A 24,401-nucleotide genomic window follows, 5' to 3' on the forward strand; every position below is an offset into this window, starting at 1 on the left:
ACCGAAATGTAAAATGATGTGGCATCAAATAAAGCCAAAATAATATAATGCAAGAATTAAAACATAATAATACATGTATAAACGTAAAGCCTCCTGAGATGTGTCATATGCGAAAAAAATATGTTATTAAACCAATCTCCTCAATTGAAAATTAACACAGTCCATCCACATTCATGACAAAGACACCAGTTTGTCATGTTGGCCAAATGTGGGAAACGTAAAAATCCATCTGCAAAGCTACGAAGCAAAGATTCCCGTTTGCAACACGAGCTTATGCAGGAAAACTTTTAAAACAGAAACTAGTGCTCAGAAGCCCCACCAACGGCCCCGAACTAGAATGTGAACGAGGCAACGTTAATGTTCGGTCCTAAATGGAATTCGCTGGTGGCCTCATCCAAATCGGGTGACGAACCAAGCCCCGTTCACATTATAACCTGAGGAGTGGAATATACGAAATTGGTCTAAATAACTGAAAATTATTATCTCAGGAAGCCCATAATAAGTGAAGAATCATAATGTGTTGTGGCAAAAAATGGAATGCCGCCAAACGGGATGACTCATCGTCAGCCCGCCGCCACAACACAATATGATGCAATAGTTCCAACCATGCTGTATGTACAAGGTCCACGCTAAGAAGCTGGGAAAGAGGGGGGGGGTGCATTAAACGAACGGGGACGCATTATACCATTATACCATCTAGCAGGAATATTGCTCATTCAGTTCACTGGCGAAGAGTCTAATGTTCTATGAAAGGGGGGGGGGTGGGGCTTATCAACTAAATAGTGAAGTTGCGGTAACTTGAAATCTCATGAGTCCACGTGTGAGTTCTGAAATATCACTCCGCGACAAAGAAATCAAGGGTCGATCCTCATGTTCGCGGATGTATTGAGCTTTAGGACTCGGGCACGCGCCGAGTTGTGAGGGCCCGCCCCCATTTAGAGCGGGTCTGACCACGTCAGCGAAAAGTGATTCGCCCCCTTCCTCTCGTACGATTCCGTGGAAGGCTGACACGGCCCACGTTGAAACTCCAAATAACTGCACATGGAAGAGAGAAAAGGAAAGAAACAGCGGCACCAATTGTGCATTCTAAAGGGGGGGGGGGGGTTACATAATTACCATAAACATGATAAGAGTAGCAAAGCCCACAGTCTAATAAGAGAGGGCGAGCAAGTCTGTCTGCGCCCATGGAGCTATTATTGGGTAAAGTAACCATCGCCGTCACCATGGCAACAAGCGAGAGAGAGAGAGTAAAGATAATATATACTGCTTGTTAGAGGGTGTCAAAACAAATTCATAAAATATTAGGTCGATATTAAATTTTGCACGAACTGGTATTTAAAACAGAAAGGCGATAAACATACTGGCAAAAATTGCTTAAATTAAGGGGGACAGGTTGTCGAATATACAATCTGTGTGTGTTGGAAGCCCAGCGCCCCATATTTTGAATGCAAACATCGGGAACACCCGCCATGGCTGCAGAAGTTGCAGCCCCAATACGGAAAGAATGGGAAGAGAAGTGAGCAACGGGGTAAACCGCAAAAAGGAATGGCACGTCTTAAAACTTTGCCCAAATTGTGCCTCGTTAGGGGTGACGAGTCAAAATGACGGAAAAAAGGCAGAGCCGCACGAGCTCCGCAGAGCGAGGTAATCATTTACAGCGCGAAGTGGGCATAAATACGAAACAACATTCTGTGGAATTAAAATTGAGCATCCACGTCTAGTTTGATCTTGTTTTAGACTTCGCAATCATAATGCGCAATTTTGCTTGATTATCCATTCCTTGAATAATAACATCTTTTTCTGATAAAGGAACGGGTTCATGTCTAGATCGAGACGTGAACTCCCCTACTCGAAGAAAACCAAAGAAAGCGATTAAAAAGGCAGCCCGAAACAATGCCAAATCATACGTATTAAGGTAGCTTGTCAAAAGTCCATGCACCGTTCTTGATCGTTCTTCCCGCATCCGGGTTTTCGCTTCGGCTTTCCCGCCCAACGTTCCCTTCTCTTCAAAGGAACGGCCGCCATCAAAGGCCCTTTGATGCCACCGTTCTTTTGTTCGTCTTTCCTGCAAGTCTTAATTTCTGTCGAAAGGCCGAAGAATCTATTCTAAATAGCTCCCTCTACGACCAAAACAAATGGGTGCCTTCATCATGTTCATGTTGACTGTCGGATCGAGAGTTCGCGTCACAGTTCTGAACTGTGGTTTGCATCTATAATGGAAGTTCGGGTGCATTCATAAAACCACTTAGCTTAATCAAAAATCACGCACATGTCATAAATCGTTACTGATCTTACGAATTTGCTGCAATAACCATGAAAACCTCTTTTTTGCAATTGGAAGAGAGTCAATTCATGATGTTTTAGGTGGGAAAATAAGATTCCACATATTTTCGTTTCGTAGGCCCAAGCCATTCGTAGAATTCACGTCGACTTAGAATATTAATTATTACTCGCATCTCAAACAAGTGTCGAGAGCCCCCCCCCCCCTTAAAAAAACAGAAGGAAATAGAATGATAAAATAAATATGACCGGAACAGCTTGACACTATTAGGCATAGATAGATCAAAGATTTACAAAGATTTATTAGAAACTGTTTTAAATAGTTTCTTAAAATTTTTGACGGGCAACAATTTCCCCAGGATAACTTATTGTCTCTTAATTGTCTCAGAGTTGTGTTCTCGCAGAATTCATGATCAGGGGGGGGGGTTAAAAACATTTTTCCCAAAATTCTTGACTTGCGTCTTCGAATTGAGAGTACGCATGCGCGTGGACTGGATATTTACGAAATTGTGGTCGTATATTTGAATATTGTATGCCATGAATGAATCAGCATCCTCAAATTTCCGGTACCTTTCTACCCCCCCCCCCCCATTATGAGAGGCACAATTAAAATTTGTAATGCAAAATGCAGCCAAAACAGATCAGAGTGCCGCCCCCCCCCCCCCTTGAAAGCGAACCTAATTTTTTCCCCTGTCATGGATCCGCCCCGACCTTTAGACATTATGTTGTATAGACCCAATTCTTGGTTGGATTTACATTTACATAGGCCCCCCCCCCCCCTATTGGCGGAGCAAAAAAGGGAAAGAAAGAAAAAGAGAGGAGAAAAAGAAGGGGAAAACATAAGAGGAGGAAGGCGAGTGAATAAGATGAGGCGAAGACTTCAATAATCATTACGCTACTGGGACAACCAATTCAAAGAAATAAACAAATATCAACCTTGGGCGGCCGATCGGGGAAAATATGGGTGAAAAAAGAAATCACCCTCCCCCTATTGGCGGAGGCTGGATCTACCCCTGATTTAAATTTACATTTTATTCACACTATCGATCCCCTCTCGGGCATGAGTGTACAACATAAAAACATATAACAGTATAACTTCATTTAATTGGTTTAACGTATTAATAAACGTAATGTTCGGAATTAAAGATAAATACCAATTGTGGTAACGATCAGAAAATTAGTTCGATCAGAATCCAATGAATTTTACGAACGAAGTGTTTGTTTGTATAAATGAAAAATATTTGCCAAGTAGCCCTGTGAAAGAAAATCGTAAAAGTGCTGAGAAATGAGCGATATAAGCACAGAATTCCATCAAATGTCAGGTATTTTTGATGCAATATTATAACACATTGTACCACGTATGCTTTTATGTTTTAGCGATCATCAGAATTATCGATATTGAGCGGCGATTTATTTATTCTACAAAGATAAGTGCAGGCGCGGATCCAGGAGGGCCGGGGCCGAGCCGGCCCCCCTATTTTTTGACAACCTGCAGAAAAAAGTGTTTCTTGATAGAAACTACGAAAAGCAGGAAGAAAAGTAAGAAAGAGCTATTATACCCATGATGTGTAATTTACAGCCTCGTGACGGCCGGCCCGACCCCGAAAGGAAACAAGAAAAAGATGAGGGGAAGAATTGGAAAACAGAATTTATATTAAAAAATTTCGCTCGCGCATCGCGCTCGCATTACCTGTGTAATGAATCCCATTCTAGAGGATTAAATGGCACTTTATATATCCAGTTCTGAAATCAATTTGCACACAATATTTTAGCTCACGCATCATGCTTTCATTTTTTTGTTTGATTTACACAAATTGTTATATCAAAATTTTCAGCTCGCGCTGCGCGCTTGCATTGTTTTGTTTGGGAGATACCTATCCTCTTTGGGAAATTCTTTCCAGAATTTGTCGAAATGCTCCTGTATCATGTCAGTATATCAAAAATTAAGCTCGTGCTTCGCGCTTGCATTTAATTGTTTGAGACATGCAAACAAGCTTGTTCTTTAATTTTGAATAAAAACGCGCTAAACCGTCCAGTTTTCAGGTCGGAATATCACTCTCATTATTTAATTGGTGATACTTGTGTCCTCTTCACTAATCACTAAAAACAGTCCTAATTGAGTCCCTTAATTTTCACGTTTCAGCTCGCGCTTCGCGCTCGCATTGTTTAGTTGGATACTTATCTTTGTTCATAATTATAAAAACTGCTCAGAATCTTCAGTTCTAAGGACATAAAATATCAAAGAATTTTTTGCACGCGCTTCGCGCTCGCATTTTATATTATGACCACATGAGATACCTTATCTTGTTTATAACAATAAAAACTAACATTTACTTAAAACTTCAGTCTTCAGTTAGGACTACCCCCCTGCAAAACCAACAAAAAATAGAATTATGGCGGCCAATCGAGAAAAATGTTGCTGAAAATATTTTTCTGCCCCCCTATTGCTATAGCTGGATCCGCCCCTGAAGTGTACATTAATGTACTAGATCTAGATTTATGATAAATATTTCGTATCGAAATCGTCATGTAATCATATCTAAAATTTATCTTGTGCTGTACATGGTCTATTAACCTCCCATAGTTACGGGCATAGTTATCGATATCGTCATCACCGCTGTTACTATCGCAATCATTCATTTCTCTATTATAAGTATTATCTTCGTTAACATTTCTATTATTTCATTATAATTTTATCTTCATGAATCGATGGGGTGGGAGGAGGAGAAGACTGAGAATTACCAAGGATCGAGAAGCAGACGTACATGTAGAATGGGGGAGCAGTAAACAGGGATGAGAATAGTAATGAGGGATGAGGAAGGATACGGAGAGGAAAAACAAAGATAGAGAAAAAAAGGAGATGCAAGAAGAAAAAGAAGAACGAAGGAAAAGCAGTAGGTGACGTATAAGAAGGGCAGGTGGGCAGAAGAACAAGAAAAGAGGAGAGGTAGAAAGAGGGGAGGAGGGAAAAGAAAGAAGCAGCAGAAAAGAATGAGGTGGAGAAAAAAAGAATAATGAAAGATGACTAAGGATATGAAGAAGAAAAAATAAAGAAAAGGAGAAGGAGTAAGAAGAGTAGATGAAGAAGGGGGCAAAGGATGAGAACAAGAAGAATAATAAGGTGGAAAAGAAGAATAACGACGGAGAAACAGAAGAAATAGAAGGGGGGTTTGTTTTAAAGTAAAATCAATGTGAGTAGAATTAAATTAATGTTTTTATCTATATTGCAGTGATTACATCATTACAATACTAGGATGCCATTATGTTCAATAATTTAAGCTTCAAAATTCTGTACTTCACGGGTGAAGATATGGGGCCGTAAGCTGCAGGGAGATATGTAGAGTGATATTTGTGATTATTTATTTATAACTAATATTAGTTAGTACACTTACTGGCCTAAAAGCCAAAGCAAATAGGGCCATGATATAAGCTTCTCCATCAAGAGAATTGAACATTATTGACCTTTAAGGATTACTTGGCATTGATACTCATCGAACTGTTTTTAGTCATTGCCCAGGCCTATGATCATGAAAGAGCAAGATCACTCACCCCGTATAGTAGAGAATCATTGACAATAGCATGCTCAACGGGTTCGCCACAGAAAACAATGGGAGAGCGAGACGCTCGCAGTCTTTAATTCCCCATATCCGCTGTCGTGATTATTGTCGTAATTTCAATAGATAAACCTACTTCAAAAGACCGTTGGCCCGCCCGATGGGGAATCGTTTGTAATAATGCAGTGTATTAAAGTACGTGTATGCAGTAACTACCATCCCGACTTCTTTTGTGCTATTTAAAAGATTTCTTTCACCATCATCGAGGAGCGATTAGCATGTAAAATCGCATAAATTATCTCACATAACGGATCTTATGTTCATGATTACCAACATCACCCTCATCATTACCATTATCTTTCATATTTTTTAATGATATAAACTATGAAATTGATACTGGAGAACGATTGGAAATAGATAATGAATGATGGTGATAATTAGAACTTGAAGTTATATTAATGGACATGATAATACGAATAACATGAATAATAATATCAGTGATAATGTAAACATTAACAAGCGAAGATGATTTGTATATTTGCGGCAATGAACCATGTATAACTTGAGACGCGTTTTTCCTTTATCATGTTTGTTATAAAAGGGTTTTCATATCATGTTCCTGATCGAATGACATAGATTATATTTAGATTAGAAAAAAGAGAATGGATAGCAATCTAATTATGGAAAAGATTTTGCGGGATGTCAAGTCCGATGCAGTATAAAAATTGATTGCATATCGAGGTCGATGCGATTTTTATATCAACGATATCATCCCCCAGAGTATATAAAGTTATGAGTTTATGTGCATTTTTAGCAAAATTGACATTTGTAATACGAGATTATTCTAATTTTAGAGTGCTGTGACATCCGAACTGCATTGCATTCCTGCTACGTACGTTTTGAATTCACCGGACATTTCGATTTCTGGATGCATGTTATATCAGTCAAAGCGGTGTACGTGTGAATCATATTGTCATTTGTATTAACTTTATGATAACGTTGATATTTTACAAAAACAGAATTCATCAGGTTCTTTATCATTACACCAATGATATGAACTTATGCACATATAGGTCTACGTCTTTTGCTTGATAGAACACTAGCTGACCCCCCCCCCCTCCATTAGAGCGAGAACAATATTGTGCTCTTTCATTAATATTGATTTCGATAAGGAGATCGGGAAGCGCACGCCATTAATAGGAATTTACATTATTTGTATACCACTTACAAGTGAAGCACAAAACATGTATCTAAACGCTACGGAACAAATAGAAAGAGAGAATGAATTTCACCAAAAAGTAAAGAAGTTGCACAGTTCACAGTAGGCTGTAAACGATAGGGGGCTTCACATGCGGCGGGAAAGGCTATTTACCCCCCCCCCAAAAAAAAAAAAAAGTTTTAACATGGATTTGAATTTCTCTCTCGAATCTGCTTGTTTAGTACTTTCTGTTAGATTGTTCCTGAGTTGGATCTAGTGGAGGGGGGGGGGCAAGGGGCCCGCCCTTCCTTCCTCCCTCTTTTGGCGGAGCAAAAAAGAAAACGGGGAAAGAAAGAAAAATAAGGAAAATAGAGGAGAAAAAAACATAGGAGGAAAACGATTGAATAGATAAGATGAGGGAAAAACAATTAAAAAAAATTCTTTCATGTCATTATATAAAATTTTCGCTCATGCTTCGCGCTCGCATTGCCTTTTAGGTGATTTACACATATGGAACTTAAAAAATCAAATTTTAAGTCAATATACATAACATATTTTAATTCAGAAATCGAACTTTCATTTTTAAAAAGTGTTCTGAATAAAAAATATTGTCTGAATATTAACAATTTCTGCTCCAGCTGCGCGCTCACAAAATTTGATTTGTCAGGTACCTATTATTTTCCTGTATTCAATTTTAGTTATCAAAATATCCCTATTCATGTCAGATTGTGAAAACATTTTAGCTAGCGCTGCACGCTGGCATTTTGATTCGTGAGTTATGAAAAATTCAATATTATATTACAAACTAATTAAAATCTCCATTTTATGACAGTTTATCAACAATTTTCGGCTGGCGATTTGCGCGCACATTGATTTTTGAAAATATATCAACTCATGCATCTTATTCATAATTATAGAAGTGCTTTAAATATATAATATTGACAGATTTCGCGCTCTGATTAGGCTTATTAGATTAATAAATTAATTTAATGATAAATTGTCCCTTTTTCAGAATGGAATATCAAAAAGTTTCATCTCGCGATTTGATAAGAAGAGAAATAGGAAGACAGTCATAATTTTCATATGATGGAATATTGTTCTTAGAATTTTCCGGCCATATGTCAAAACTCAAAGTAATAATAATGAATCATATATGTTCCTTTTTAAATGTGATCCATATCCACTCAAAACTTCTCCTACAAATCTCAAATTTTCCGCTTGCGCTTCGCGCTCGCATCGATTACTTAGTTATGTATGTACCTTTTTTCATGATTACAAAAATTGCTTAGAACTTCCATTCTTCAGGTAGCAAAGAAAATATTTTCAGCTCAAGCTTCGCGCTCGCATTATCTAATTGTTGAAATATGTAACGTTTTAATTTACGGATAATTACGACCAGTCGTTAACAGATTCCTTTTTTATCAGAACGATCAATGCGTACTAAATTCATTTATCTCGTTTAGGATCAGAAGCATTGCTAGAATGCTATTTTAGGACAAAATACGTGAAATAAAAATTTAAAAAATAGCGGGCGCTTTGCGCTCGCACTATTTAGATGAGGCTTGTGAGATTATTTTACATATATTTTTACATTTGATTTAAAAGAATAAAGCTTAAAAGTGACAATAGTTGGTTTACATATTATAAAACGCCTTCTTATATTCCAATTTTACCTTAAACGTAAGTATTTTATTTTCAAACGAAGTCTTTGAAAAAGGTGCAGTTAGGCTTTCATTTTGATGCCAAATAGTCTCATAATTGGGATGGGTTGCAAACACGGTTTTCGAATAGAAGGCACATCGGGAACATCAAAGTAACAAGACAGTCACCAGCGCTGACAAAGTGATAATCTCCCCTTGACATACCCCTACCAATCAAGAGGTCATCTTCCTATTGAAATCCGCCACCAGTCAGACCACCTCTATGTTCAAGAATATAGGGTAATCTCCGCAATCAAGAATGGGGTAATTTAAATCTACCTTGACAATGGGGTAAGCCGTTAAATACAGCTTGCAATGCACAAGCCCATGTCATTTTCAACGTCCGGCTCTCGGGGAATTAAAATGAGCATCAAATGGGTAGTTTTCTTGATCTCGTTTTGTCCCCATACTAGAACCTTGATTTTGTTTCTTTTCGTAATGTGCATTTTGATATGGTTTCCATTATATTTCTCAACATTTCGACATTTAATGTAGTTTAATGCTTGCCTTTATAAAGAGCAATATTACATAAAACCTGCTTGGCGAAGCAGATAATAACATAACGTTCGAATGATATTTTATCAACACATTTTTAATTAAGCATGTAACTTCCCTCTTTATAGGTATACTCTTAATGATTCGAGTTATATTTATTGCCTACCATCTCTCTGTGCATTTTAATAACCAAATATATTTTGAAAAGGGGTGTTTACCAGGCTAAAGTGAAGGTCCTCATTTGGGTATGAACGACATATTCTCATTAAAATACATGTTGGGAGTTTCAAAGGGGGCACAGTTGTGTAAAATGGCATATTTACATTAACAAAATTGATAATGGCTCTCAAAGGGGGGGGGGGGCCGGCACACGGGTCGGATGCCCCCCGGATTCACTACATAACTGTACCCTCCATGTGCAGAATATAGACCCCCGTATAGACCCACTGTTTCTTTTAGTAGAGGTCACAAAATAGACCACAATACTTTTGAGAGCCAAACTATTGTTCAAAATAAATACGGCGCTTATTGGATTGTATTGTGTTACTCCGGCAGGATCCGCACCAGCATGCACTCCATCCTTGTTGATCTAGTATGCTAAATACCTCGGTCACAATTTTGTTCTAAGGCAAGTCGAAAACAGTCATTTTAACAGTTTTTGTACCAGCTAAATATAGGAAATTTGAATAAAATGAATAAAACAGCTGTTTTCGACTCGCTGTATGGCTGCCGTAACGCAAATATGACCGAGGTATTACCATTTCCTGTACGTTAATTTATTTTTGGTGCACATTTGAATATGCAAGCTATACAGAATGCAGCTATACAATTAAGACGTGAGGTACAAAGTTGGAAGGGAAACTAGGCCAAAGAGGCTTTCGTATTACGTCGGTAAATTATGTTTACCTTAGACACTGGGAATCTAATTTGCAATATAGACACACATTGCAGATTAATTCAGATATTTGATAGGAAGAAGAAATCAACGGCAATATACACGTATTGTTCAAGTCAAACGTGAAGGTTAAAAAAATAGGTATAGAAAAGTTTTAGAAAATTCATAGGAAGAAATGAAGTTGGATAAAAAAAAGGAACCATCAGAATTAAGTTGACAAAATTGAATATTGTATGTAGAACGGGAAAATTGAAAGAAATAATTAAGTCCCCTCCCCCGAGCGGACTGGTTTGAAAGGGTGGGGTCACCATGCATAAAATTATGGTACTCTTGTGGAGGCCTCAGCCCCAGATCCCCTTCGGTTCTGTGGCTCCTGGATGGTAATCAAGAACACTAGGTCACAGAGCACTCTAGATCACAGAGAATAAAGACGGATCCCAGGTAAAAAGATATAGTATAGATTTTCCTGTCCAGTGTCATGTCGGTTTCATTTTAATTCACGTGATATTTTTCATCGGTCATTCAAAGTTTAGAATGGGATTAATAGAAGACGCTACAATTCCTTTTTAAACACACAACTCTTCATGGTCAAGACTACCTCAACTTTGATAATTTCAATATTTATTTTTAAGTGCTTTTGATTTCGTTCGAAGGTAAAGATTTTTGTAATGGTCTTAAAAGTAACGAAAGTACTTTTTGTTATGAATTTCGGGTAATGAAATTCAAGAATTGTGCATTTAAGCTACAATTACCGATATGACAGCTTGAGCATCCAATTTATTTTTTAAAGTTCAAATTAAGGATATTTTATTCGTTTGTTTTGCACGGCATCTGTATTATGTGCGAATATATAAGTTTCTAGAATTCCAATGTTTAAACAAATGCAGTGGCGTACCTCGGATTTTCCACAAGGGGGGGGGGGGGCAAAATCGCCTAAAAAGAGTCCTCAACAGGATATAAAGGACATTTCACAGCTAAAACAAATTGACAAGCAAAAAAAAAAGGTCTTCAACTTCTCGTTAGGGATAGGTGGGGGGAGAGTCTGCCCCCCGTAGGTACGCTAGTGAACATACATATAGCAAGAGGGCTAAATAAAACATAGGCCTATGTTAAGCCCAAATTTGAATTTCAACGCTGCCCTTAGTTTTCAACCTTTTTTTCCAGAAAAACGGTTGCATTTTATGTATTTATTGTTATTTTTTGTCACGGTAGCGTTTCAATGTATTACTTTAAATGCCATCATTTTTGGACCAAGGTAAGATTTATATTGCATCTTTTGCCTGGGTTTTTGCATTTCGTTTACAAAGGTGTTAAGGACAATTCCATATTTTTCCTCTTCACCCGACAATGCTGACTGTGTGGGCTCAGTGTGATGAAAATCTTATCCTCGCCTGAACACTTACTTTCAGAAATTCAATATCTTAACGGCATGTTCTTCAAAATAAAACAACATGCTCGTGCTAAAGGGCTAAAGCTTAATTGTTCTATTAAAGAAATGAAATCTAAATCTAATTGAAGTTTGTCATATACTGAAACTCGAAACGAAAATTTCTCCCCAAAAAATGTGAAAGCGTAACTTTTGAAAATTAGTCACTGGACTACGCACACCGATACAAGGACACAACAATATTCAGATCAGTGACTGGAGATCGGGCGTTTAATAGTTTGCCTAAAATGCCGATATCGTGGACATAGAGGGCGCTTATGCAGAAACATCTTATCGGAAAGCCAACCGGGTGGTGTCAAAAGAAAAGATCAAAGCGCACGCTTCCGTTTTCGCTGCAAAAGGGAACGGTGGCGTCTTGAATGGCAAGAGCACTGACCCGTAGGAAAGAAAAATGGTCAATGGAACGTTGAGCGGGTTCGCCGTGGAATATAAAGGTAAAGACGCACGCACACCTTTGACAAGCCGCCTAACACATACGTGCGGCAATGTATTTAGGATGGATTTGAGAATAGGTAGAGTAATGGGACACCGGGTATCGCGGCGAGCGTTTTTCCGTCTGCACCCGTCTACCAGCCGCCGGATTACAAAAGCGTCAGTCACGTCAGGCCAACCCAATGTTTGCATCGTAAAAGCCAGGCCTGAAATATAAGTACTTATTATTGCCCCCGCATACCCATTCCAAGAGAGATAAGCAATAAATTGAGCAACCTGCTCAACGTCAGGAGCTATACTTATATCATAATGATATTGCAGCCGAAACTGCACAGACCAAGCGTTCCTATAAGTATGATGAGTGCTGTGCGCCCGCGAAGAAAGCAACAGATGCTCTCTCTCTATACGAAGCTGCTCCAAAGATGGGCGGGAAGCTTGCTGCCAGCCAGATCTGCGCCTGGAGCTAACCTGCGAAACCTGTCCATCTGAAAACGAGAGAGGGCATCAGCCTTTTCATTGCGAGAGCCTGGCACGTAACGTGCTTTGAACATAATATTATGTTCCAAACAGAGAACTACAAGCAAACGAACCAGTTTCATTACACTAGGACATTTCGAAGTTAAGGAATTAACAACATGAACAACTGTTTGATTATCTGACCAAAATAAGACCTTAGAATTAGCTAGCAGAGCCCCCCACATACGTATACCGACTACTATTGGGAAAAGCTCTAGAAAAGCAATGGAATAATTTTTCTCCAGTATTTCAGCTGGCCATCTCCCCTTGAGCCCACTTATCCTGGAAGGATATACCAAAGCCAATGCTACCCGCAGCGTCAGTAAAGAACTGAAAATGAGCATTAGTTACCCATGTTGAGTGTGAAAACATAACCGTGCCATTGAAATCGGACAGAAACGTAAGCCAGGCCTGCATGTCCTCTTTCGCGCCGCGTGAAAGCCTTATCCGGAGGTTGGGGGTGCGGACCCCTTTAGTAAGATCGATAAGTCTCCTGAGGAAGGCTCTTCCGGGAGCCACGGCTTTACACACGAAATTAAGGCTGCCAATTAGCGACTGCAACTGCCGCAACGAGAGCTTATCTTTCTTAACAAAGTCAATGAGCATTGCCTGTAACACGTCTACTTTCTCCTTGGGTACCCGAACTTTCTGCTCAGCCGCGTCAATTTCAAGCCCTAAAAATGTGATAGTGGGAACGGGCCCTTCAGTCTTCTCCTCCGCTATCGGGACGCCAAAAACCTCGCACATTGCCTTAAAATGAAACATCAAGGAACGACATTCCTGCTGTGTTGCGCCAACGAAAAAGAAATCATCCAAATAATGCAAAATTTGCTCTGAATTTGCAATTTCACGGCAACATGACTCAAGAAAAGTGCTAAAACGCTCAAAATGGGCACATGAAATTGAGCAGCCCATTGGCAAGCATTTATCGAAGTAATACGCGCCATCAATGCAAAACCCTAGAAGGTCAAAATCGGAGGGATTTACTGGTAGTAAACGAAAAGCGGATTTGATATCGGTTTTTCCCATGAGAGCATTAGTTCCCAAGCGAGCAACGAGATCAACCGCTTTGTCGAATGAAGTATAATTCACGGAACATAACTCGGAATCAATGTGGTCATTAACCGAAGCCCCGCGAGGAGAGGATAGATGCTGAATGAATTAGCCGGAATTCTCCCGGATTTCGCTTGGGGACGAGCCCTACCGGGGAGCAGCGAAAGTTATCGAAAGGCGGGTCTTGGAAAGGACCTGACATTCTCCCTAAACTAACTTCCTTACCAACTTTCTCCAACAGCATGCCCATATGCTCCCTAGCCGATTTCAAATTACGCGAGAACACAGAGCGACGCTCGCCTGTGAAACCCAAGGAAAAGCCAGACCTAAACCCAGAAATCAGAAACGCTGCGTTCTGTTTATTATGGTGCCTTTGAAGAAATGGGAGCATGCTGCAAAGTTTAATTGGAGTTGGAGCTAGGTTTCTGTTTGGCAACTGCAGCGGCAGAATTGCAGGCGTGTGAGCCATGTGCTGCTGAGGAGCATTTTCCGCACCGGTGAGCATAACGGCAGGCAATGCGTTGACATGACCCAGCGTTAAAGGCGAAACAGACTGGTGAGGAGCGGGAGGGGGCAGGCGCGGCGCCAGGGGCCCGAGTTGCCCCTTGTCTATTGGCATATCCAGAGAATGGGAAATTACCCCGCCGGAACGACCGGTCGTATGGCCGAAAGGGCTGGTTACCCCCAAAAGAAGAAAACATTGCTCGACCGGGAGTCGAAGCTACTGTCAGCCATAGCTCGGTGTCTATGACAGCCCAGGAACGATGTGGATGACGGGCCTGACGTAACCGAAATTGAATGTCATAGGCCCGCCAATTGAAACCCCCAAAACGCACAATAGAACGAACGATATCTATATACTTGAGGAGCTCGCGCGCACGCATACAGTGTCGCTCCAAGTATATAGACGCGTAAATAAGGAACGCAGATGTCCACTGCTCTACGCTCGCGATCACCGGAGCCTTACTTTGGGGGCGAAGCATTAAAGCTGACCCGGAGGCACAAAGGCTGAAGGCCTGCAACTGGGAACCTTCCTCACTTAAGCTTTCCCTTTTTAGCAATCCACCTAACTCTACAAACTCACCCTTCCAAATCTTCTCCTTAACACTAGAAGGCACCTCCCCGCCCAATTCATCACACACGCAGCTAAGCATATCTGGCTGCGTAGGAAAAGGAGGGTTGAGGGCTGGTGTAAAATTATCATGACTATTAAGCCCCTCAGCTACAGGGGCAGGAGGGATAGAAGGGGAAGCTTGAGATTGAATTTGGGGAATGACCGGATCTTGTGGAGAAGTCACAAGAGGCCAGGAGCCCCCCCATTGTCCCGAACTCACCGTTGCTTGTCGACGCCGAACTTCCAGCAGCTGGGCTCTGCGTCGAACTAAAAACTTGGCCGACGTCTGTCGCGAGGTCGACAGGAGAAGGCTGGCTGCCGGCATCTCGGACCGAACGACGAGTAGACTTCCTCTGACTTAACTTTTTGCCGGGCTTAACCTTAGGCATGATTAGAATATGCGGGGGTGGCGATGAAATTGAAAAATCCTAAGAGCAAACTGTGACTCCTAACAACTCAAAAGTTCAATCCGGTAAAGATCCAACAAACGGATATAAACACAAAATATGTACAGGTATGTTCCCAGATAAGGAAAATAATTCTCAACTGCGAAGCGTTCTTTAATAGCTATACGATTGGGTTAAAATGACAATTAGCAGGATCACAGCTAAAGAGTCCAACGAACGGATAACAAAAATACAGGAAGTATGTGGCACAAAACAGGTGAATTGAGATAAAAGATGCTTTCCACTCGACTCCACGAAGAAGAATGCTAACTTGTTAGAAATTGGATTTTGCCCCCTCCCGAAATTACCACGTCAGCTAACGCGACGTAGCATCTTTAGCCACGCCTCCTTGTGATGTCCGAACTACCAAAATTCGCAATGCAACATTTTTTGGGCCACGCCTCCTCGTGAAGTCCGAAAAATACCATATTTGGCATCGCAACATATCTCCACCAGGGCAAAGGAATTCGCCTGACCAGGCCCCTTCCTTGTAAACACCTGTTACGTACCGCTGGCGAGATATGTTGTTATCCAGCTAGTCTGACCTGAGATAACCTCTCATTAACTCGCTTTGCGCGTTAAGAGGTATTAAGACGTGATTAATACATTTATGCTCATCTGATATTTTTAATCATGTTAATGTGTAATTAAATAAATGGTAGATGAGTTGACCATTATGGATTGATGGGTGATGAGAAAATGATAGAAGTTAAAATACAAAAATCATTCGGTTTTGTTTGGGAATACAGGTTAAAAACATAAATGATTTTGATATAAGAATAACAGTTTACCTTAGCAATTACGTTATAAAATTGTTGATAAATAAGCTTTTAAAATGGTACGCCAGTGTGTTATATCGTCTAATCTTTATAATGTTCATTTGATAGCTATCTACTACAAATAAGGAAAACAATATAATGTTCCATCGTTTTTTTTTTTCAAATAAATCAAGCCATGAAATACTTCGCAGTAATGTATGTGTGTTTATTTACATGGCTTGTGATTGTGTCACTGAGTAGAGACTTCCTATAGACGTCTATGCATGGGTAGAGGTAATCAGAAACCTGAGAAAAGAGGTCAGCTTGCGTGTTTGTGCTGGGGACTATTATGGGTCATTCTGAAAATATGTCACAATTCTCTCTCTCACACATACACACACACAAAACGTATTTCAACTATCTTATGTCCGCTAGCTTCACACCCCTGAACATTTTTTTACAAAAAACATTATCAAAACAACTTTTTAATGATTTGATATCACATTATTGAAATCACAATAAAGGAAAGAAATTTACAAAGTCAATGCAAACCATAATAAAGATTAGGATAATTTCATGACGCATTACTGTCAATGCCGGTCAGTAGTCAATGTACAATTTTGATGTAAGTAAAAAACTTATACATATAACACATCTTAAAGGTAAATGCTAGTTTTGGTAACGATATCAAAATGAGTTCGTACAGAATCCAATGAACTGACCAATAAAGTGTCTGTTTGTATAAATAAAACGCATGTGCCAAAGGATTCTGGAAGAAATTGTGTAATTGCTGAGAAATCAGCAAATAAGCACTGGATTCGGGTAGGGCGTCGGGCCCGACGCCCTGAGCAATAATTATACATTGTCCCACGTGCGCTTATCTGTGTTGGGGATTTTCGGTGTGAATATTTTTCAGCGTAGTTTTCAAGATTTCACAAAGTCCAGTTAATGTAACTGTACCAGATCTAGATCCTCGATGATATACTGGCAATTAAGCCTTGTTTTACAGACTTTCTCATGAAATCAGTGTTAACTGCAACTACTGGAATTTCTCTTTAATATGAGTATGTAAACTGATAAATAACAGCCAAAATTGATAATAATAATAATATAGGTATATTTACCCAGGGAAGCCGCTTCAGTTCCGAAAACTGTTCTCCCAGCGGGCCTTGCTATTATTATTACCCCGGCTTTAGCTGGGCTGCCTAGGCGCTCAAAGCATTCAAGGAATTTCTTTCTACCGGATACCCATTCATCTCACCTGGGTTAAATGCAGCAGTGTGGATAAATTTCTTGCTGAAGGAAATTACGTCATGGCTGGGATTCGAACCCACGACCATCTGTTTCAAAGTCCGAAGACTAATCCACTGGGCCACAACGCTCCACGGGTATTAGGGTAAATATAAGAAAAAAGGGAGAAAAATAAATACACATACATGCATATTTATACTAAGTTAACAAATATTAGGTTGGGGCCATTCTCCAAAGCATCGGCAAATATCAGGAATAATTCCGACCACAATACTAATTGTAGATAGGCCTATCATTCAAAGAAACTGTATACAAAATACCAAAATCATCAACGTCAATATCTAAACTTCAACATGCATAGACTTAAAAAGAAGAAAGGGAAAGCAATAGCAAAGAAAGAAGGAAAGAGAAAGAGGAGTGGAAATGGAATGAGCAGAGAAAAGAAGGGGTATAGAAAAAGAATGAAAGAGGGAGAAGGGGGGGGGGGAGGGGGGTGGGGGGAGAGATATCGGAAATAATGAATAATATGAGTTATTGCTCCAAAAGATTGTAGTCGCTCCCAAATGGATTCATCCTTTGCACAGTATATTGAGAAAGATGAAACAACCGCCATTTTACTCAAATTATCTTATAGTTATATTTATTATATATACTTCTTGTATTAACTGTTACGGAAGTTAATACACTTCTCTGCTACACTTTGCTAATATTGATAGTACTATTCTAGTTCCAGAACAGGTTTAATGGCTGTTTCTAATGCTTAGGTCGGCTGAAACGATGGAGAGAAAGGTAAAGGAGGAAAAACAAGGAAGGTTTCATGGCCAAGAAAAGAGAGAGAAAACGCCTCTCACGCAATACTGGTCTGCATGCTTTCTAAGAAAAAAAAGTCAAGAGGAGGGAGAAGGGCCATTTTGAAGAGAGTAAAGAAAAAGCATTACAAGTGTAAAAAGGAATAGATCGAAACTAAAACCATCACAAAATAATTGAAGAAGATGAATTAATAGCATCATTCATTGTGACAAACCATGACTAAATCCATGAAAACCTGCTTATTTAAACACGGAGTAGTGTTTGTGTGTACAGCTCTATTAAAATGTCTACTGGATTGGATGGGAAAATGAAATGACTGCGACGTAACGGAATTAAATGCGAGCTAAAACTCTTAATATACTGACCTGAAAACAGGAAAAAAGTACCTGCTTTGGACTACTTGCAGTGACTCATGAGGTTTCTTAATATCTCACCAGTCAATAATGCAAGCCCGAAGCGCGAGTTAAAACCTTTGTATAACACTCTAACCTGAAATCTGGGCATTCTAGGCATTTTTCAAGATTTTGTCTGAATAAGCTATTAGTGCGAATGCGAGTGATTTTTTGGTATTCGGACCTGAAAGCTTGACATTCAAAAAACTTTTTGCACCAATTACAAGAATGGGTAGCTTAATTGACAATTGATGAGACTAAATCATTTTATTTTGATCTAAAAAAATTGACGTTTTAAGTTTAGAATAAGTTATACTGTATATGCTTATCTAATAAACAATTATTGCAAATGTGAAACGTGCGCTTATTGGGGTTTAAACTCTAAAACGGGACATTCTATTATTTCTTTGTAATCATAAAAGGATGGATGTTATGATGCGAGCGCAAAGCATGAGCTGAAAATAGGTGTCATTCCAAAATGAAAACCAGACATTTTAAACACGCTTTCAAATATAGAAGATATAATTTAAATGCAAACACTTTCATGCAAAAAATACAAAAGAACAAGTGGGAGTTATGTACATCATCAATTAGCTCTTAATATTCATCATATATGCATAGAACTGTTTCACTAAAATGATACAAGTTGCAAAACGTCGTTATTCCCTGTCCGATTTTGATCATAATTTTCAGTATTTTGTTTCTCTGATTATTATCTGTTCAGATCATATTATTGTTATAATCATATATTCAGATTATATCATTATTGTTAATGCGCATGTAGAGCGCTGAAATAATTGGTATAGGCCTACTGACATGAAACACGGTTTGTTGGAATTTAGGAATAAAATACAATCTCGCTAATCAAACATTTTGGCTATTCATCATTTTTTTTAAATTCACGAACAGGATGCGCATATTGCGTATTTCGATGAAACAAAATAATTAATTCCCAATATTGCGATTAGATCATATAGATTCAAGTAATAATTTTTGCATGTTAATTTATAAACGTTAACTTTAAGCCTCTTGTTTCATTCACATTGCTTTTTTCATTCATTTCCCCATGTCCTCTTTGTTTTTGTTCCCCCTTTTTTCTTTTCCTACCTTTTTGGCTATTGGCAAGCAGCGGGTACCCTCATAAACCAGTGACCTTATCCTGGTTACGTGCCTGAGATTGTTCTAATTTGTTTAGGGTCAGAAGACTATAAGATGAACTACAATTCTGTGACCCCGTTATTCGGTTTTGTCATTCCAACTTTGAACGACAACAACATTACAGTTGTCTGTTTCCTGTTCTGTTTCTATCTTCTTCTTTTTTTTTGGGGGGGGGGCAAAATTAAGCAATGCGTTCAACATTTATCTTTAATTATTAAAAATGTTATACGATTACCTAAATATGTAGTTTCCTAAGCTATGTTGGGATTTCCAGAATTGGTCATGCATTGCTTAGGATCCCATGTTATATATGAAAAGTTATTTTGTGGTTGCCTCATTGAAATCATGAACATATAACTGCACAAAAGATGTGCAATGATTTTATGGTAATTATTGTGATATGTTACTTGGTAACATACTGCTTCTGAAAAACAATGTTGAATATTTTTCTTTCTTGCAAAGATTTTGACTTCATCAAAATATTATACCACACTTGAACTAAAATGTGTGCATTTCTATTTCATTCATTTCAAAAGTGATAAAATTTAGTAACATAGGTGGACAAAATAACGATTTAACTTTCATAACATTAATATACAGTGCTTGAGTTAATCTGGTTAGTACTTCTCCCCATCAATTGGTGCATTTTTCTGAGAATGACCCCTATGCGACTCTTATTTTCTGTCTTGTAGATTACAAAATGACCAATCTTTGATCTATAGACGTCTTTTATACAGTAGAATCCCTTTTTTTTAATTCAGTGAGTAGAATATGAAGTAGAATACAAGTCACGTGATGCCAAGGATGGGGTTTTATGTTTCTTTTACCTCCTAAAATAACGTAATAAAAAAGTAGTATGGGGAAAGCGGAGTAAGTTGAGCATAGGGGCAAGTTGAGCCACCACCCCCAGGCTAATAATGAATGAGTCAGACATTGTGGTGTTGTCATGTGTCGATGACCCATTGCATAACCCTTTACTCAACCACTTTATTTCCAACTTTGAACAAAAAGTACTTTTTCAGAGGGAAAAATACAAATTTCAGCCAAATAAGTAAAAAAGGGTGTGAAATAGATAAGTGCTTTTTACCCAAACACGTCTTTAAATATATTGTAGAAAAACGATCAATATTGTTAGTCCAGGCATGGATTCTCATTCTTGTCATAGTTTTTTACATGGTGAATGCATAAGAAATGCGTGGATGTGAAAATATCGCAATAAGTTCGGACTGGGGTAATTTAAGCCAAATCAAGCTGGGGCAAGTTGAGCCATGTTAACACTTACGGTGATGTATAATAAAAAATAAAACAAAATATAAAAATCCATTGATATGCAGGCAGAAAGTAGCAAATTCACATGACAGTTCTTTTAATTTTAGAAGATGTTAGAATTTATAGAGAATTAGCAATTGAAAAGACTTTAAATGAAAAATTGACATCCTGGTTCTTCCTGCATACATTTTGTACATAGTTTTTGTGGCTCAACTAACCCCAGACGGTGGCACAACTTACCCCATATATGGGGCAAGTTGAGCCATTTGACATTGGTTTTTTCAAAGGTCATGATGACTTTCAGTGCGGGATTAGAAAGTTATATGTAGGTGAAAAATATTTCCCAAGAATCAAATTTAAAGGCAAGGTACTTATTTCTACAATAGTACTAGTCATATCAATTCTAAGATGCAATATGCAAAAAGTATCACAACTTACCCCGCCTTCCACTACCGATGAAAGACTTATTTTGACGCAAGTTACTATTCGGCGTGCAGTTCAATAAATGACAATGTTGGACGTCAAATAGATATTTTTACGACGTCAAAATAATTTAAGAATCAAACAAACTTTAGTTAATTCCGCCCCGTTCTACTCTAAATATAGATTCCTATTGCAACCCTTATCCTGTCTTCATGACCATAGGATCATTGCGCTGGTACATGTAGCTCCGGAGTGGACAACCCCCACCTGACACTCTGACACCCTCCAACGGTGGACAAGCCCGCGTAGCCAGATTTTAAGGGGTTGTGGTGTGCGAAAGTCTTAAAAGGGGTAATGGTCCTGATTATCAGTACATAGTATATTCAGCCTTTCACAGCAGGCGTATGGCTTTAATGGAAACGTATATCTAGCTTCAGAAAAGTCATCGGTCATGAGTCATAAAATAATGTTTCCTAATTAACACCACGACATGCATTTCAATACCAATAATTGTGAGCACGAAGCTTGAGCTGAAAATGTGAGGAGTAGACCTGAAAACGGTATACATTCACTGTGCGCTCAATCATAAAATGGATGGGAATCTTCATGAATAAATAATGCGAGCGCGAAGCGCGAGCTGACGATTTTTAACATTCCGATCTGAAACTAGACATTCAAGCATTTTTCTAACTCTAAATCAGAATCAATGGCCTAACGAGCCAAAAAGCATGGGAACAAATATATGGCATACGATAAAAAAGCTGCGAGCAAAGAGAGCAAGCAAAAATTCTGCATTTTAATTTGAAAAATACAATTTTGTTATTATTATTATTATTTGAATACTGCGCTTTTCCCAGAATGGTCCAAAGTGCTAACAACAAGAAAAAGAAATTGTTACAACTATAAAAATGAAACCTTACAATCCCAAAAAGCTGGATTGGAAAAAAAGAATGGTTTTAAGTCCCTTTTTAAATGAAACAACATATGCTGATTGCCTAAGAGTAAAAGGTAAGCGATTCCAATATTTAGAAGCGGTAATGGTAAAAGTCATGTCTCCAGCCAGTTTCTTAGTGATTTTACTTGTGAGAAGGAATTGGTCACCGGAGGCTCGTACATTCCTGCGATGGATGTATAGGGTCAAACAATCACGCAGATATAAAGGTGCCTGCTTATTAAGAGACTTAAAAACACACAAAAGTAACTTAAAAACTATACGATGTCGTATGGAAAGCCAATGCAACGATTCAAGGAGTGGTTTAGAGAAGTGAAATTTTCTTACTTGATAAATTATTCGAGCTGCCAAATTTCGAAGCCTTTGAATGCGATCTACTTGAGTAATGGGGATGATAGAGAGAAGACAATTGCAGTAATCTAAACGGGACAGAACTAGAGAACATATTGCATTGTTACAGGCCGATTGAGTAATATATCTTCGAGAAATATTCCTTGAGTGAAAAGTTACAGTAGTGCATATTTGAGAAACACGGTCCACCATTGAAATTTCTCTATAAAAAAATTACACCAAGCTTTTTAACAGTAACTGAAGGGCTTATGGGTATATCGCCAACTATTAACTTTAGATCTGGCTAATTGCGTAGGCTGTAATAGATACTTAAAAAAGTATATTCAGGAAATATCTTTCCTTATCTTTCCTTTTCTCTTTTTCCCCCTTTGTCGTGAATTTCTTTTTTTTTTCCTTGGGGGATGGGGGCAAGCGCCATAATCCCCCTATCTGTACGCCACTGAACGGGATCAATAATTATGTGAGCGAAAAGTGCAAGCAAAACATTGTGATGGTATTCCAAAATCGTTGCTGGACTTTCTAAGCGCCTTTTTGTAACCATAATTATAAACCAGATAGTATCTAAATGAATAACTGATACGCCCACACTTTTTTTTTCATATTCCGACCTGAATGATCAATTTTATAAGCACTATATTGTACGTATATAACCAAGAGCAGGATAGTATCTAACTAAACAACTGATATAAGCGCGAAGCGAGAAACGAAATTTGTTGATATTGTGGACCTTGACACCGGTCATTCTAAGCACTTTTTTAGGACCATGGACAGGTCCGTAAGCCGTATGTGATCAAAATAATTCGATTATTTTAAGGCTTAAATGAATGCTCTGGGCTAAAAGATATTCATATCTAAATAAAAAAAAGTAAAATCCATAGAACAAAATGCTGAAAATTTCATCAAAATCGGGTAACAAATAACGACGTTATTGAATTTAAACAATGTAAATGTCTACTCATTTTTGACAAAACATGCAGGCGCTGCAATGGGAAGAACGTTTTCTTTCTGAGCATGACAGTACTTTATAAAAAAATACAAGTCCCCTGGGTGATGATACGCATAGGGATGGAAGATGATGCAAGTAGGATTCAGATAAAGAATAGAAAATGCAAATCGAGATACATGTAAAACGACAGAAAGGATGAGAGGGGAAAAAGAGGAAATAGACCAGAAAGGTAAAATGTAAACAATTATTTGCGCTTTTGCTATTGTATGAATATTTACTTATAAAGAATTATAGATTACTACTCCCCACCTCAATTTGTAATTCACGTCATTTTATAGAATGAATTTGTCATGTTAGGTTTTGGAAGCTCTTCATCCCATTCTCTCATTCTCTGCCAGGTGAAGTTTTTTGCACTGAAAATTCGACAAAAGCAAAATCAGTTCAAATGCTAAAATTAATAATGAACTTATTGTTTCCTCACCGGAAATTGAGGAAATAGAATGAGAATTTACGTTGAGGCATATTTATAAAAAAGCACGTTTGTTTGGCGTGTCCCGACAAACCCCTCCCAATCTTCCACCTACCCCCCCCCCCTAAAAAAAATGTTATCAATTTTCCTACTATTTCGTCAGTTTCTAACTTCTTTTTTGCCTTTTCTTTTTTTTCTGACGAATAGCGTAGTAGAAAAGGATCCATATTAAGGGGAAAAGACAGGTTCACTTTTATTTTTTTTTACGGCAAACGTACCTTTGGGGCGCTTATACTCTGGTGAGCATCAACACCAAAATATTTGAAAAAGATGTATAAATAACAGTGGCCGCTGGACGTTTTTGATAATGGAGGGGTTGAGCTGAATGTGGGAGGTAGTGATCCGCCCTCCCCCCCCCAAAAAAAAAAAATCACAAATTTATGGACTGACGCATCCTTCCGACTCCAACACCTCTGTACTATTTAATTGAAC

General features: G+C 38.6%; 1 protein-coding gene across 1 annotated transcript; it reads right to left on the reverse strand.

Annotated features, from left to right (window-relative positions):
• Positions 1-13,680: 13,680 nt before the first annotated feature.
• Positions 13,681-15,709, reverse strand: LOC121420362. Its single transcript, XM_041614963.1, has 2 exons — positions 14,386-15,709; positions 13,681-14,268 (listed from the first exon to the last, which is right to left on the reverse strand). Exons 1-2 carry the CDS (start codon positions 15,007-15,009, stop codon positions 13,972-13,974), a joined length of 921 nt encoding a protein of 306 aa, XP_041470897.1. The 5' UTR covers positions 15,010-15,709; the 3' UTR covers positions 13,681-13,971.
• Positions 15,710-24,401: the final 8,692 nt, after the last annotated feature.

This window comes from Lytechinus variegatus, chromosome 8 (assembly GCF_018143015.1).
Source record: "Lytechinus variegatus isolate NC3 chromosome 8, Lvar_3.0, whole genome shotgun sequence".
Taxonomy (NCBI): Eukaryota; Metazoa; Echinodermata; class Echinoidea; order Temnopleuroida; family Toxopneustidae; genus Lytechinus; species Lytechinus variegatus.

Excerpts from the sequence above, each read along its gene's own strand:
- LOC121420362 (XM_041614963.1), bottom strand. The coding sequence starts at position 15,009 with ATGCCGGCAGCCAGCCTTCTCCTGTCGACCTCGCGACAGACGTCGGCC. Across the intron at positions 14,269-14,385 it reads TGCGTTTTGGGGGTTTCAAT|TTTTCTTCTTTTGGGGGTAA; the intron begins TGGCGGGCCTAT and ends GGTCGAGCAATG.